The 15,720-nt window shown below is 41.9% G+C and overlaps 1 protein-coding gene across 1 annotated transcript in view; it reads left to right on the top strand.

Moving 5' to 3' along the window:
- Nucleotides 1-2,017: 2,017 nt before the first annotated feature.
- LOC144797903 (vomeronasal type-2 receptor 26-like) overlaps nt 2,018-15,720 on the top strand; it is a 112,301-nt gene continuing 98,598 nt past the window's right edge. Inside the window, exons 1-2 of the mRNA XM_078668705.1 lie at nt 2,018-2,916; nt 7,593-7,884. Of these exons, the coding sequence (XP_078524831.1) occupies nt 2,018-2,916; nt 7,593-7,884 (1,191 nt within the window). The remainder of the gene's footprint in view (nt 2,917-7,592; nt 7,885-15,720) is intronic.

Below are 15,720 nucleotides of genomic sequence, written 5' to 3'. Positions count from 1 at the left end.
GTAAACATACTACTGCTTCAGTAAATTTTTTGCAATTGTAACACTTCGAAAATGTTCTTTTCTCAAAACTTTCTATCTTTGCATGTTTTTTGTCAGGTACACAAATGTACGTTGGAAAAGATTTAAACTATGCTTAAGCACTGCATTTTGTATAGGCAGGGTACAAAATGCCTATACATTTAGTAGCCTAAATGTAAAATGCAGGGTACCCTTCCAGTACAACTCTATGCTAGACATTATGCACACTCTGCACAAACTCCTTTGCGCTATGCTTCAATGGTGTTTGCAAGGCAAAAGGCAGCCTGAAGTACACCAGTGCAGCTACACCATATCACAGTAGACTTATTAGATATAGCAGTGCCCTGCTCTCTCCCTTTCATGCAAAGCAGTGTGGCACTTTTGTTTGTTGAATTATGTCATAAAAGTATGAAATGTATTGTTTGTGGTAATAAGAGGATGGCAAGACAGCCAAACTGTTTCTATGCCAGACCTAAAAATAATACTGCAGATTTCAATGGTGTTCTGTGATCTAACAAATTAATTTGATATTCAGCAATTGGTCTTGATATCAGGGCCACTGGAATTTTGCTCTGAAGGAGAACAACATCATGACTAGACTTATGCTTTCTCCTGTATACTCTTCCTCTTCCTCCACCTCAGCCCTCGGCCGCCGGGCTCTCATTCCCTGGCTACTGGTTTCTCATCCACTGGGATGGGCTTCAGTAAGTTTGTTCCCCCGCCGCTAGCAATAGAGAGGTGAGATAGCGCAAGAGCGGGATAGTTAATGCCTCCGACCTCAGATTTCAGCTTTAAGATTTCAGCTGCGGCCCACACACGCCCTAGAGCTTCTGTCAGTACAGTCCAGGCTGTGACCTGGTGGTGAACGGTGAAGGCGAGTGGAGTAGCGGAGTCCAATAAAGGACACATGCAGACTCAGTCACAAAGCACCCCAGAGCAACCCATATCAGAGAGGAGGGTGAGGCTTGCACAGCAGCCCCAAGTATAGGTGGAAGTGGTGGGCATTTTGCCATGCAGCTTGCCTCGTGGTGAGGGCCACACCTGCACTTCTAATCAACTTTTCTAACCCCCCTCTCTTGCAACTCAGGAAACTGCATCTGTAATCCTAGGAGTGGGCAACAAATTCAATAAATCGAACCACTAGTGCAGCCTCACTGCTTAGACCATATATACAGTTACAGCTCCTTCTTTCTTATGCTCAACTGCTTTGGGACCCACCTGACTCTAACAGGACCATTAGTCCTAGGTGTGGGCATTCATCAGAGCTACGGTGCGGGCAGAAAAAAAATAACTCAGCACAGTTTTCCCACAAAATCATGTGTGCTGAAACCATTTTGTTTGCAACCCTCTCACACTAAAATAAGGCAGTTGATCCAGAGCGATTTTTAACATCTCTTAAACTTCATTCCAGCAGTGAGCCACTCCCTGGGTCAACCACCGGTAACCATCTACTCCCAACACAATCCAAACAACCATCTAACGAAGATTCAGAATCAGCTACTAAACAAACACTGCATCAAGTGGTGCAATCCTCAACACAGGCCTCACAATGTCTCGGAACTAGCCTTCATGAGAACCAGGAGAAATCATCACCAATCATTGTGACACATCTAGCCTGCCAACCACCCAACGGGCTAGGTCCCTCAAAGGGAACCTAAAACCACTCTTGCCCATAAAACAAACCAACTCAAAAATAGCTTAAGACACCACACATGAACCCGGAGACTTGGAACCAAATGACCAATCTCTTTTGGAGCTATTTTTCTTTCTCAAATACCCTGAATGGTCCACCAACCAGGAAATTGAATCTAGCTCCAACAAGCTTACTGCTTCTAGGTTAGAGGTTTGACCTCAATTGCTGCAAACACTCCAGTCAACGGTTTCTGCACTAAATTATCACTCAGACAAGCCAGACATACAGGTGGACCTCCTGAACACCTTAGCCATATTTACGGCAGCTATTGACAGCAAGCTTGATAATCTAAATAAACTAATAGTAATGGCACAATCAGCATCAAAACTGTTCCAGTCCTTTCGCTGCTGCTCACCAATCATAGACAGTTTGTCATCTCTCCCTATGTTCCTTAACAACATCCTGGACATAGTAAAGAGTCTGTCTGAAGCCACAGGCAAAAGTAAGCATCTGATACAGGAGCCTCTTAACCACACCCAAGCAGCACCAGTCACAAAAAATAATATAGATCCAGAGTTTTTGGAACAGTCGCAGACAGTGAGCCCTGTGGCAACTGAAAGCGTGGTTCCTGACTCCATCCTTAACGGACAAGTTTTACCAACCAAATGCCGTGGCCTGAAAACCTTGCCACAGACCCCTCAAGATAGGAATTCCTCTGCTCAGTCAGCATATATAATTCAGGACCCCAGACAGCTCTCAGCGGCTAATCCATCATTGATTGCCAAAACAAAATTACCCACCCTCTTAGCAAGAGGGAAAAGAAAAGACTGTGCAAGCAAAAAAACAAACCCATCTCAAACAATGTTTCTAGTCCCCGCAAACTTACCCATTGTTTACAACAAAAAACACAGAACAGGTTCAAAGCAGCAACCACATCTAAATGTTACAAATGCTTCTGGTACACATAGCCATCAACACAAGCGGATTGGCCCTCTCAGTGTGCAGCAAATTATATTTTCCGCTCCTGTACTTGGTGGGCTGACGTCTGTTTCAACAAAGCAACATTCCAGCTCAGATAGTATTAAGATACTCATATCATTCATCCATAATGATAAGGTCCAAAGGGTTGGAGGAACTAAAACCCTCAATGAAATCGTAAGCCTAAACGGGCAGAGGACTGTCCAAACAACCTTGCTGGGACAATACCAGCTCTCCTCACGGTCTCAAAGTGGAGTAACCCAGGCTAGTGATGGCCAACTAAAAAGGTAACTAGGTAAATACCAACCAGACCGCTTCCTGCCTCGAGAAAAAACATGCTCGGACCAGGAACTATATTAAGACCTTCTGTGGAAAATCCAGACTTAATCAGGACAAGCGACCAGCAGCAGGAAGGTCACTCTAGTTCTGCAAAAGTCAAGTTAATATTAATACCGGATATCATTCAAAAGGCCGTCATGAGAATAGGAGCAATATCCTTTAATTACTAAAAGCAACCCCCACTGGAATCACAAGATATCAAGTACATCAAAGTCCCCCCCCCCCACCAGAGATTCACAATCCTCAGTTGTCACACCGGTAACGTTTAACTCCCCTAACTGGGTACTAATTGTCTGATACAGTACAGACATTTTTAGAGCATAGGGTATAAAAATCCACCCATACTCAGAACCAGGCTACCCAATTATGTTGGTAAAAACGTAACTGACACCAGAGCAATGTATAAACAAACCATACGCAATACTAAGAAATTCACAAGGCCATGCGGTCTCAAACGACAGACCGGGACTATGACTACAACTTTGTACACTGAGTCTGACTAGAGCTGGCTGCCAGCAGCCTTGTCCAGCAGTTGCTTAGCCTGAACTAACAATCCATCGCTTCATCACCAAAAGCGGTTCTTACAAACCTTATGCAAATTGGACACTAACGGTCCACAATCAAATACCTAACTTCAACCAAACTCCTGTTGCAGTCCCCTCCAGTCTTGTGTTCTTGGTATATCAGTGGACTCCAACTCAAAATCCACTCTCCAAATCTACTTACCTTTTTTGGAGGTCACGATTTCCTCTCGATTTCCACTCAAAGCCAGACCATAACCAGATCCATCGAATACTGGGAGCCAGCGGTCAGAGATCACAAATTTGGTCATCCGTAGGGGGTGCTTATTCATATACATTTGATGCAGTTGTGAAAGTACCATCAAACTAATATTATTCCAAGAGAGTTAGCTTCTTGGAACCAACATCAAAATGTGGAGACACCAGTGCCCCCTTTTCATTCTTAATGTATATATCGATCCTAGTGCAAGAATAAAATGGTCACAACTGAACCAGCTAATCCCAATTCCCTGTGACTTGGCTGAAGACTTTCCTCAAGCTGATTGTCTGCTCACAGGGGACTTTAACACCAACCTTTTTAAAGGGATCCCCGAGAATCTGGAAAGTCTTCCTGTAGCCTTTCCACAGGGATTTAAGGAAAAGGCAAAACCAAAGGGTCAATTGCATTGCAACTTCGGTGAATTCCTGGTTTAACAGCTTCTAAGTGTCGGCTGCACGGTATTAAATGGCAAGTTCCCACTAGATACTCCACCAAACTGGACCAGGGCAAATGGTAACAAGTGCTCCTATTTAGACTAAATTATCTGTAGTGCAGAATTGTTTCCATATATAGAAAATTACAGTATTATTGCACACACAGAGAGTGACTATCGCCCTCGGATTACCACCATTTCTCTAAACTTAGCACACCAAAACAATCAAAAGCTGCATATCAAGGCATTCACTCAGAAAATTGAAAGCAATTAAAAAGGAATTCTGCTGTTAATACCCTTATTATGGAAGAGTGGGTGCAGCTCATTTCCCACGATAACTCCATGACCATCTCTTGGATATCTGACTAGTTACATTTCTGTACTTAACTTCTTGGAAAATTCCAACAGCCAGCTCAGCAACATGTTCACCCTAAGCAAAACAAAACCTCCACAAAGACCCTGGCCTGGAAAAAAGTTCCAAATAAGGCCCTTATCTGAGGGAACCCAGAGGTCACAGAGTTAATTATTGCTTACAAAACAGCACAAAAAAGTTACAAACGGCATGCCACACTGAGAAACAATAATATCTCCATCATTTCTGGTGTACTCCTATATGTACAAATAAACATCCAAATTCAAGAAAGTTTTGGGCTTTGGTGAACAGGCAAATGAACAGAAACACTGGCCTGGGCAACACAAATATCACAGAGCAAGAATGGGCAATGTTTTTGGTCAGTCACTTTCATGTAGGTGAAGGAAATGACCATCTAATGACATATATTGCAACAACCCCAACTGTAACTCCCAGGGAGTGTTCACCTCAACCATAAGACCAGCAGCAATTCCCAAGCATAGAAATCCATATTACCCTAAATAGGCTGGCAAAAATAATGTCTAAGGGAAGAATAGACGGAGCACCAGGCCCTATCGGCCTGCCACAGGTTCTTTTTAAATACAACAGCTCATTCTGGGCCAAACAGTTAACAAGCCTCCTTGACTATAGCCTGGGCATGGGTCTATAATTCACCCAATATATAATTGTGGTTCTCAATCAGCCTCCAGCAACTATAGGTTGAAAGCCTTACTAGATAATGAGGCCAAGTTCTTTGCCAGCATTCTCCTTCAAGATCTGAGACAGTGAGTAGACTTAAAAGAGCTGATGCCAAGAAATCAAACCAGCTTTTTAGTAAAGTCAGGTTCACTTACAAACCTTCTATCCCTATCAGTCATGATTGAGAAAGCAAACACTTTGTCCATATTACTACACTGCTGTTTTGTGAACTTCAAAGCAGTCTGTGATTGTGTGCCGAGGAAGGCACTTTGGGCTAAGTTAATTAGGTGGGTAATCCCAACTAAGCTTTTAGAGCCAGTTATCCAGCTGCACACTAATATTTGAATATATGTTAAGCTGGGGGATGGCTCACATCTGGTTAAAAAATATCCCCATGTCATGGAGAGTTGAGCAGGGATGTGTGCTAGCTCCCCTGCTTTTCAATTTGTTTATAGCCGACCTTCGTCAGGCACTCAACACAGTAAACTGCCATCCTCCAAAGATCAGCAGAGCCCAGATTAGCAACCTCCTATATGTTGATGACCTCACCCTCTTTAGCCTTATGAAGGGTAGGGTTGCAACAGTTAATGAATCAATTATACAGAAACACAATCAATAATTACCTAAAGGTGAATTTGTAGCTGATGCAAGTGGTCACATTCGGCAGGAAAAGGAACCCAGGAGGTGGTGGGTCATGTAATAAGCTCCAGTTCATAGTATAGCAAACGTATGTATCTGGGAAATTAACATCAATATGAAGGGCAACTTTGTTAAGCACCGGAGAGAAATCACTACAAAAAGCCATGATTCATAAACTCAGCTTATCCAAACTCTCAAAAAACTGTCAAGTCAAAGCCCAGCCCCAATGCTGAAAGTCATGCAAGCTAAGATAGCTCCTACTTTATCGCGCAGCTTTGAAATCCTCCTAGGTAAGCTTAGTATCACACTGAACCAACACTTAACTATCATTTACAAATCTATGCTGTGGCTGCCAAAAACCTAATCGACAGCCCAGATCCATCCAACCATCAAGCGGTAGGTGCTGATGCTTTCCTTACCTTAGACACAAATTGAGATGGCCTAGAGATGGTTCACTGGAGTCCCTGCTTTGGACAGATATTAGCTCCAGTGAGCCAGACGGATCACATTGTCGCTTTTTACATGATTATATTTTGCAATTGTCTGCAAATGAGTTGTGGACCTTGAACCCAAGTCAAAAGGCTTTTAAACTAAGTATAAAGAAACATATTCATCTTTGAAAACAGAGCAATCTTAGCCAAACGTAAGCATGCATGGGCAGTAATTAACACATACCAGCCGGCTTCTCCACCTTCATACCTTGCTTGCACATAGTATTTGCATTCCAAAATAAGATTCATATAGCACAAACTGGGTGAGTTGCTCTTTTTGAATCATTTATCCTACTGGCATTGTCCATCAGAAGAAATCAAAGGTAGAGGCTGTGATATGGCAGACGAATCATTGGTGCATGTCCTCTGTAGCTGCCCAGCGACGATGGCCTCAAGTAAATTAAAATTAAGGGCTGAGTTGAATAAGGTGGGACTCGGAACCTGTCGGTAGAGTATCATAGCAGAATTAAATCCAGAAAATATGTCCCTAAACATCTGTTTGACGAAATGTGTTTAGTTCGCCTGTAGAATGCTACGGACCTCAAGCAGCAATTCAGTCCAAACTGACAAATAACTACCTGTTAAACCCTACCTTGATTTTTTTTTTAGAATGGTTATATACAAATATATTGCTGTTCTTTTTTAAGGCATTTTAGACATCCAATTGGATTTTTACGTATATACTTTTTATCAGCTTTTTTATTATATTTAATCAATTTATAATACCTACAGTCTTCTTGGTGGACCACTTGAGATAACCTATTATCTTTTTTCCACACTTGTTTACTGTAATAACAATGCTACTAGCACCTGAAGGCACTAGAGAATGATCAGAATTGTATGTATTTATCTAAAACTTCTTTTTACCTCAAATGATTTGTACTTTTTTAATGCGGGTGTCCTCTTTTTGCACATTTGTAAAGGTTTATTCTAATAACAATATACAATAAAGTATTATATATTGTATTTTTAAATTATGTGGCAAGAATAGGGAAATTACCTGGTGTAATGTGGCTTATTTTATAATAGTATTGCATCATTATTTTACACATGGAAAAAACACTGTCTGGGTAAAGGTTTCACTTTATTAGTATTGGTTTAACTGTTGACTTATAATCATGGCCATATATATTAATATAATTCTTTAAAAACTTGTTAGGAATACACAGAAGTCATAGATAATATATGCAGATTTTGTTTTTTAATATTTCTTTAACATGCATGTCCTAGGTTTGTCTTTCAAAACTACCAATGGGTCCAAGCCATGGTATTTGCCATTGAGGAGATAAACAGAAACCCTGACCTGTTACCCAACATCACACTGGGCTTCCAGATCTATGACTCATGTGGCAATCCGCTTCTTGCTCTCCAGGGCACCCTATGGATGCTAACAGGGCAGGGAAAGCGGATTCTGAACTACCGCTGTCAAAGGCCGGGTCTTCTTACTGGAATTGTTGGAGATGCTAGTTCCTTTTGCTCCATCCCCCTGGCACGAGTTCTGGGATTGTACAGACATCCACAGGTAGGATATGGAAAATGATCCAATGCTAAGGACCCCTATATGACTGTATTGTTTTAGAATTGTACATCCAAAACATCTTTCTGTTCAATTTCATATGTTGTCAATTATTGAGTTGAAGCTTTTAAAGACTGGGAACGTGGCTCACGTGACTTTGTATTCAATCTAATTGAGTTTATTGGAAATTTCCATCTCTATCTATATCTACATCTACGTATATATCTATATCAATGTAAAAAAAATAAAGGTTAAATATTTGTTACAGTTTGGGAAAACTTTATTCATTCTTTCTTATACAAACTAAAACTATACAAACTAAATCGTAAAGTACACAAACATTACAAATTACAAAGCTATATCTTTAATTTATAATTTACGCAACACCATCAAGGTATTATAACTTACACACCTCCATACACAGTGTATAGAACTTGGTAAGCACACCATGTTAACTATAACTCACGCCTTCTCCATGCGCTGCTTACACGCTCTTATATTATATCTCTTATTCCATTAGATATCCTTATATATATTTACATATACACATACATCCACATTTATGCATATCTATATATTTGATGCACTTTACTTTGCACATGGTGTGTAAATAAAATATCTGTGAACTGACCTGTTGCTGTGCCGTGACTTCATCCATGGTAATTGTGGTGAGAAGAGACAAAGCAATATATATATATATATATATATTACCTACTGGCGGTCGCCAGTAGGTATATATAGTTAGGATTTTTTCTCTATGGGATTTTTGAAAATTCTATGTCTAATAACTTTGGCGTTTGTGGACGGAATTGGCTGAAATTTTCAGGAAAATGGCACATTTTGTTTCTGAGCAGCCCTTGAAAATTTGGGGGGGGTTCGTCAAGGGGGGGCCGAGAAAAAAGGGGGTCCCAAAACGTGTTTTTAACATTGAGTTTTCCATAGGGCGGTTGGCCTCACTTTTAGCCCGAACGGCTGAATGGATTTGCACGAAACTTGGCAAAATTGTAGGGACTGGTAGCCCGATGTGCCTTTTGTAGGTCTCAATATATGTGCTCCAGTGGATTTTGAGAAATTAACGTTTAAAAAAAGATATATATCTGTAACAGCGGACCGGGAAGCGCTCCGGTTCGCGGACTTTACACGTAACGGAACTTCGCGTAGCGAAGCTGATTGGCTCTCCGGTGTCTGTCAACATTCTAAACAGTCCGGAGCGGCCGCCATCTTGTCTCTAGGTAGGATCGAGAGACAAGAGGAGGCCAAAGCGAAGGGGCAAATGACCATAAGGGGGAATAGTAGATCCTCGCTGACCCCCTACGTTTGATGTGGAGGTTTTAAAAGGGCCCCGCGGGGCAAAAAAAAATAATAATAATAATAATCGAACGGCTGAATGGATTTGCACGAAACTTGGCAAAATATTAGGGACTGGTAGCCCGATGTGCCTTTGCTAGGTCTCAATATATGTGCTCCAGTGGATTTTGAGAAATTAACGTTCAAAAAAAGATATATATCTGTAACAGCGCTCCGCTTCGTGTACTTTTCGCGTTACGGAGCTTTGCGAAGCTGATTGGTTCTCCGGCGTCTGTCAACATTCCAAACAGTCCGTAGCGGCCGCCATCTTGTCTCTCGGTAGGATTGAGAGACAAGAGGAGGCCAAAGCGAAGGGGGAAATGACCATAAGGGGGCATAGTAGATCCTTCCTGACCTCTTAGGTTTGATGTACCATTTTGCCAAGTTTGGTGTAATTTCGTTCAGCCATTCAGGCTGTAGACGTATGTAAATGTCCTATGGAAAATTGCATGGGGAAAACACATTTGAAAGTGTTGAAATTTAGAACCAATTAAAATGTTAGTTTGGTTTTGTATTTGTGTGTGATGAAAGTTAATTGGTTATGTATATATGTCAAATGAGAGGAAACCACAGCCATTTTGTGATACTACTGTCTGAGGTACATTTGTGAGGAATTTTTGGTGGTGAGATTCTGGTGTTTGATTTACACAGTACTAACACTTCTCCTACTTTTAAAAAGGTGAGTTGTTAATTTGTAAGGGGAACTATGTTGTACACTTGAAGATAATTTGAAAAATGTTTTCTGTTATTTATTTGCAGTCCTTCTGTTATACTAAATACTTGATAAAGTTAGTTTTATATTATGTATTACTAAAAACGATAAATGAAAGTGATTATTTTTTTCTGCAATTTACAGCAAGCAATTTCAAAATAAAATGGCTCACAATGAAGAGACCGTGGCAATTTCTTTTGAATTGTCCACTACATTGATTGAAATTGAGAGCACCAATAATGAAATATTGTCACAAGGAGGAGATGACTTGTATGATTCCATTAGATTGATTGAAATGGACAGCACCAATAATGAAATATTGTCACAAGGAGATGACTTGAATGATTCCACTACATTGATTGAAATTGAGAGCACCAATAATGAAATATTGTCACAAGGAGGAGATGACTTGTATGATTCCATTAGATTGATTGAAATGGACAGCACCAATAATGAAATATTGTCACAAGGAGGAGATGACTTGAATGATTCCACTACATTGATTGAAATTGAGAGCACCAATAATGAAATATTGTCACGAGGAGATGACTTGAATGATTCCACTACATTGATTGAAATTGACAGCACCAATAATGAAATATTGTCACAAGGAGGAGATGACTTGAATGATTTTTTTGATCAATCTCTTGATGGCGAATTTATCGAATGTTTGGAGACCATAGAGTTACAAGAATCATCATTGCAGACTTTTCATGAGGACATTGCTGATGAGGACATGTTACTAGTTCTTTCAAATTTAGAAAATTCTGAAGAATAAATTTATATTTAGAAATCAAAAATTGTTTGAGACATTATTCATTTTTATTTTTAATTTATGAGGTTGTAGCGAAGTGATTGTAGTATAAAATGAGACTTATAGTATAGAGTGCAACATTTTTATGTTACATGGTAAGTTTACTCATATTTACTTCCCTTCTGCCACTATATTATCTCCAATGTGTATTTGACATCTCTTCTTCATCTCCGGCCTCCTTTCTCTCACTGTGTGTCTCCGATGCATCTTATCGCTGCTATTTTGTGTAATTACAGAAGAGAGTAAAATAAAATAGTTCGGAACGTGAAAAGGGGGCAAAGTAGAGTACTCCTCACCCCCTAGGCCTTTTTAGGCGGTCCCAAAAGGATCAGTTTCTGCTTTCCTGAGAGATTATGGTATGAGTTCCATATACCACAATAACTTGCATTACAACATGCAAGATATCTATCTCCTATTACCAACTTTTGGAGATATTCGCGCTAAGCGCGAATATCTCCAAAAAGTAACACCTGCCCTGAGCAGTTCTTAGCCATGTTATCCAATGGGAGGTGGATAACATGGCTAAGAGCATTAGCTCGGTAATGCATGAATATCGCTGAGTTTTTAGCGATATTCATGCATTGCGGCCGTTTATTATCGCATTTGCGATAAACCTTGATAATAGCAAGGTTTATCTTCGATAATTTCTGACGATGCTTAGCGGTAAAAAATTCGTTGGTAAGCATCGTTAGCGATAAATATCGCTTAACTTTGGTAATATGCCCCAACGTCTGTTAACGTTCGATTAGAAGGAAATGAGGAAGTGTTGAAAAACATTGTCTGCGCCATCTTGCCTTTTTTGAAATGCCACACTTTTGTCGTGCACGGCAGCCATTTTAGATGTCTTGAGCAGACCCACTCTCTGCACGCTGTCGATTCGTAGCATGGCTCCTCGCAAGCATCTTTCCCAGGCACTGGTCACCCCCGCTCTCTGTCTTATGCATGGGCAATAAACCTCCCCCCATCTGCGCTGCTCTTCCCTGAGAATCACACTCTGTGCCCGCCCGACACCTCCCTTTCGCCCTATTCACTACCGCACCCTCTGACACTCCTCTTCCTCTGTGTCCGATTGTCCAGGCTATCACCTAGCCCTGCAGATGTAGTTTATGGCCCCAGCTGTAAAGAATCACCCCTCTTCAAAGGAGTTATAGTAGATCAAGGCCCACACCCAATGAGATCCGTCACACCACACGTGTTCCTACTATCTGAAAACCATCCTGTATTGTGATTGGGGAGGGGACCGAGCCTGAAGCGGAAGATTCCAGGAATGACTCTTTGTACATCAAAGTTTTTACAATTATGTGTCACATTAAAAATATATAGCACTCCAACAAAGTAGTAGGAATATAAAACTTTAATAACATATAAATATATACAACAAAACAAAAACAGTAAAAACATTTAAACAACGAAGAGACCGTGGCAATTTCTTTTGAATTATCCAATAGATTTATTGAAATTGACAGCACCAATAATGAAATATTCTTGTCAGTAGCGGTCTGTTGTGCGAATAGTTCCAAGGCAGCAGAACGCGCTGAAATCTAGATGGCACGAAGGTGATGTCTAGTAAGTTGCCGCCCAGCAAATAACGGCGTGGGGTGAGTGAGTCCAGTAGGCACCACAGCTATTCTTACCGGCATTGCAGAATTACTGCTGGGTACAATGCCTGTGCTGTAGCAGGGTCACAGCAGAAACAAAAAGGATTCTGTTGAAGATGTTGTTGGTTTTAAATTTGAAAACAGTTCTGGTGTCAACTGCTATGCTAATGTAGTGGTTAATGTTTTGTTTTCTCTAGAAAATGTAAAAGAGGGGGAGGCAGTCCAAAGTTCCGTTAAAAGGGCAAAGGAAAGGATCGGTGGTTTGAACTATCAGTCAAAAAGGGGAGGGGGTGCAACAATTTTTCCTACCGGGTCACACTGTGCTTTCACCGGAACTGAGGTCTGCAGGATTCTAGTAATTCAAAGTGAGGCTGGCGCCAGCATGGGAGCGCCGACGTCCCGCGGATACAGTTTCGTCACTCCACGGGCGATCATGGCAGTCATTCCCCATCGGGGGTCGGAGACTCCCGCGGCTCCTCTAGAATCTTCAAGGTCGTGGAGGACTACGGTGGTGGAGTCAACCAGTGACCGGGCCATTTCTTTATGCTGGGCCCGCTCTTGCCAGGTCGACCGCCATTTTGAGAGTTCGGTAGCTACTGGCGATCGCGGGGTCAAATGAGCGGACGGGCTCCACCCTGCCGGGCGAGACGTTGCAGCATGGCCACAGTGGAAGAACCCTTTTCCGGGCGCCTGGAGCGCTGAGGGTGCAGCTGGGAAGCCTCCACCTGGGGAGGCGGGAGAGGCCTGTTCGCACCGTCTCTCCCTCCCAGTGCACCCCACGGCGTCTCGCTTGAGATTTGTTATGGCCGGACCAGGCGATGAGGACGAGGGGGGGGGTCGGAGGCATGTGCAAGACATCCCCCCCCAGTGTTGTCGCAGCCATTATTCATGAAAGAAGAAGTGTCCCGTCCGTCTTCGGGCCGGGCTTCCGGTAGATGTCAGCCGGACGCCCCTGGCTCTGGCCCCATGAACGGGTTTCTTGGTTTATCGGCTGCAGCCGGATCCCGTCGGCCTCGACCCCCCGACCGTTGGTGGCCGGACCGGAAGAGCATGTGGCGGGAGTACCTGCAACTCTCAAGGGCCACCGCGGCCGGACTGGGAGAGAGAGGGGAGGGTCGAGGAGACATTCCCCCCCCCCTGCAACTGTTCAGCGTTGTAAAGGCAATCCCCTGGCCGGGTCCCGCTGGCCTCGGCCTCTCCTCCGGCTACACCGTACGTTAGGATCTACTGGCCGAGGCGTGGCAGCAGGACCCGACTTATATGGGCTGCTCCCGGCTGGGTGTAGCCGCAACCCTGCCCCACCTTGGAAGTTTCCAGAGTGGGGGCGGATGTTCTACTGACTTGCATTTTCCCTAGTCTATCGATTTTTTTGGCGTGGCAGGCGGTGGGACAGCGAGGGGTGATTTGGTTTCTCTTAATGTTTTTCTGGTCTCTCACCACTGGCATATTTTAACGTTTTCTTGTTTCTAGGACATTAATAGGTTTTATCATTACGTTATGTTATCGTTTCTTTGTTCGTTGTTTAATAAAAGTTCATGTTCATCAGTGGCCTACTGATTTTCGTTTTCCTATTCTTTTCTTTCCAGGTTGTTTCATGCTAAAGTTTCTGTTAACAGGATACAGTGATCACTTCGTTATTATTGCATATGTCCTTTTCACTAGGGGTGCGCTCTGGTCGGGCCAGATGACGTATCTCTAGTAAATGGTCCGGGTGAAACAGGTGCATCAATCAGTGGGGAGTAGATAGGCATGACAGATTACAACGGGGGAGAAAGGTCCGCATTACGTACCCTTTCACTACTTGCAAAGATTTTCCTACGTTTATTTGCAAACAGGGAATACCTCCAAAAAGAACTAATTCCCAAACAGTCAATGTTCGGACAATCAATCAATCAATGAGGAATGAAACAGGTACGACGTGTTAAAGGCTTGCGTTACCTACCCTTCACTATCTGCAAAGGGAGAGAGAATATTCCTATTCTTCCTCGTTTGCAGGCAGAGAAGATCCTTAAGAGAACCAACTTCGAACAATTCAATGCTCGATTCAAACAATCAACAAGGGGTACTGTGAACACAAATGAACGCCGCTTATGTACATACGCATTGCTATTTTCAACAGGTTGTTCCTAATGTTTCTATTTTAGCGAGGTCAAAAAGAGATCCCATTAGTGGCCTACTGATTTTGCTCGATTCCTTTTGTTTTTTTACACGATTTTTCGCTATCTGCAAAGACTAAACAGAGTATTGCGACTCTGTGCTTGTTTGTAAATAGAGAATGAACCAAAGAGAACAATCAATCAAATGGAGAGAGAAGCAGGCACGACGGATTACAAAGGGGGCAAAGGGCTGCGTTAACTACCCTTCACTATCTGCAAAGAGAGAGTACTCCTAATAGAAATGAGGGGTGGGGGGCAGCATTCAAAGCAGATCAGTGTGCATAAACACGAAAATGTTTTTACTTACCACGTACTTGACATTCGACAGCTTATGATATTTGCTATTAAAAAACCATTGAAATTCACTGAAAAAACCATAGGTTATAGACCATATATAGTTAGGAATTAGCATTTACAAAACCTTGAAAATTCACTGAAAAAACCATAGGTTATAGACCATATATAGTTAGGAATTAGCATTTAAAAAACCTTATTTTACTCACACAAAACCATTGAAATTCCATATATAGTTAGTTGTTCTAACTATATATTGCGCACCCGCAATCCACTGCTGATCATGTCACATATTACATCATTCATGACATGGTCAGTGACATCACTGATGACATCACTGATGACATCTCAAATGACATCACTGATGACATCACTGATGACATCTCATTTGACATCAATGACCACATCACTGATGATATCATTCATGTGACAATACAATGCATCTCCTCACATTTTAATATAACCTCTGTTTCACCCAGTGTTAAAAAGAGAGTATAATTTTTGAAACCATTGACACACCAATACTAGTTACTACATACGCACTCACTGATTGCTACGTCTACACACACCTTCACTCATTCACCCATACAATCATTCATACATACAATCACTCATCTTTACAACACTATCATATGCACTCATACACCTATACAGACACTCACAGTCTGCCACTCATCCATGGAGTTACTCACACACCTAGTCAGTCCTGTAAAGAATCAATGACACTTCCATTTTCTTGTCTATACAGTTAAACATAGAGCACCTTACATTTTCAAACATATACTAACACATACTTACCTTCTTATACAATCATTGATACAAGTACAGATTGATCTGCACAGAGTCACACACCTCCCAGCTAGCCACACACACACTCAGTCTCCCATACAAATACTTGGGCAATCAATCAATAACCCATAT

The sequence above is a fragment of the Lissotriton helveticus genome, chromosome 12, assembly GCF_964261635.1.
Source record: "Lissotriton helveticus chromosome 12, aLisHel1.1, whole genome shotgun sequence".
In the NCBI taxonomy this organism is placed as follows: domain Eukaryota; kingdom Metazoa; phylum Chordata; class Amphibia; order Caudata; family Salamandridae; genus Lissotriton; species Lissotriton helveticus.
Note: the sequence above shows the minus strand (reverse complement) of the source record. Positions and strands in the feature narration are given on the sequence as shown.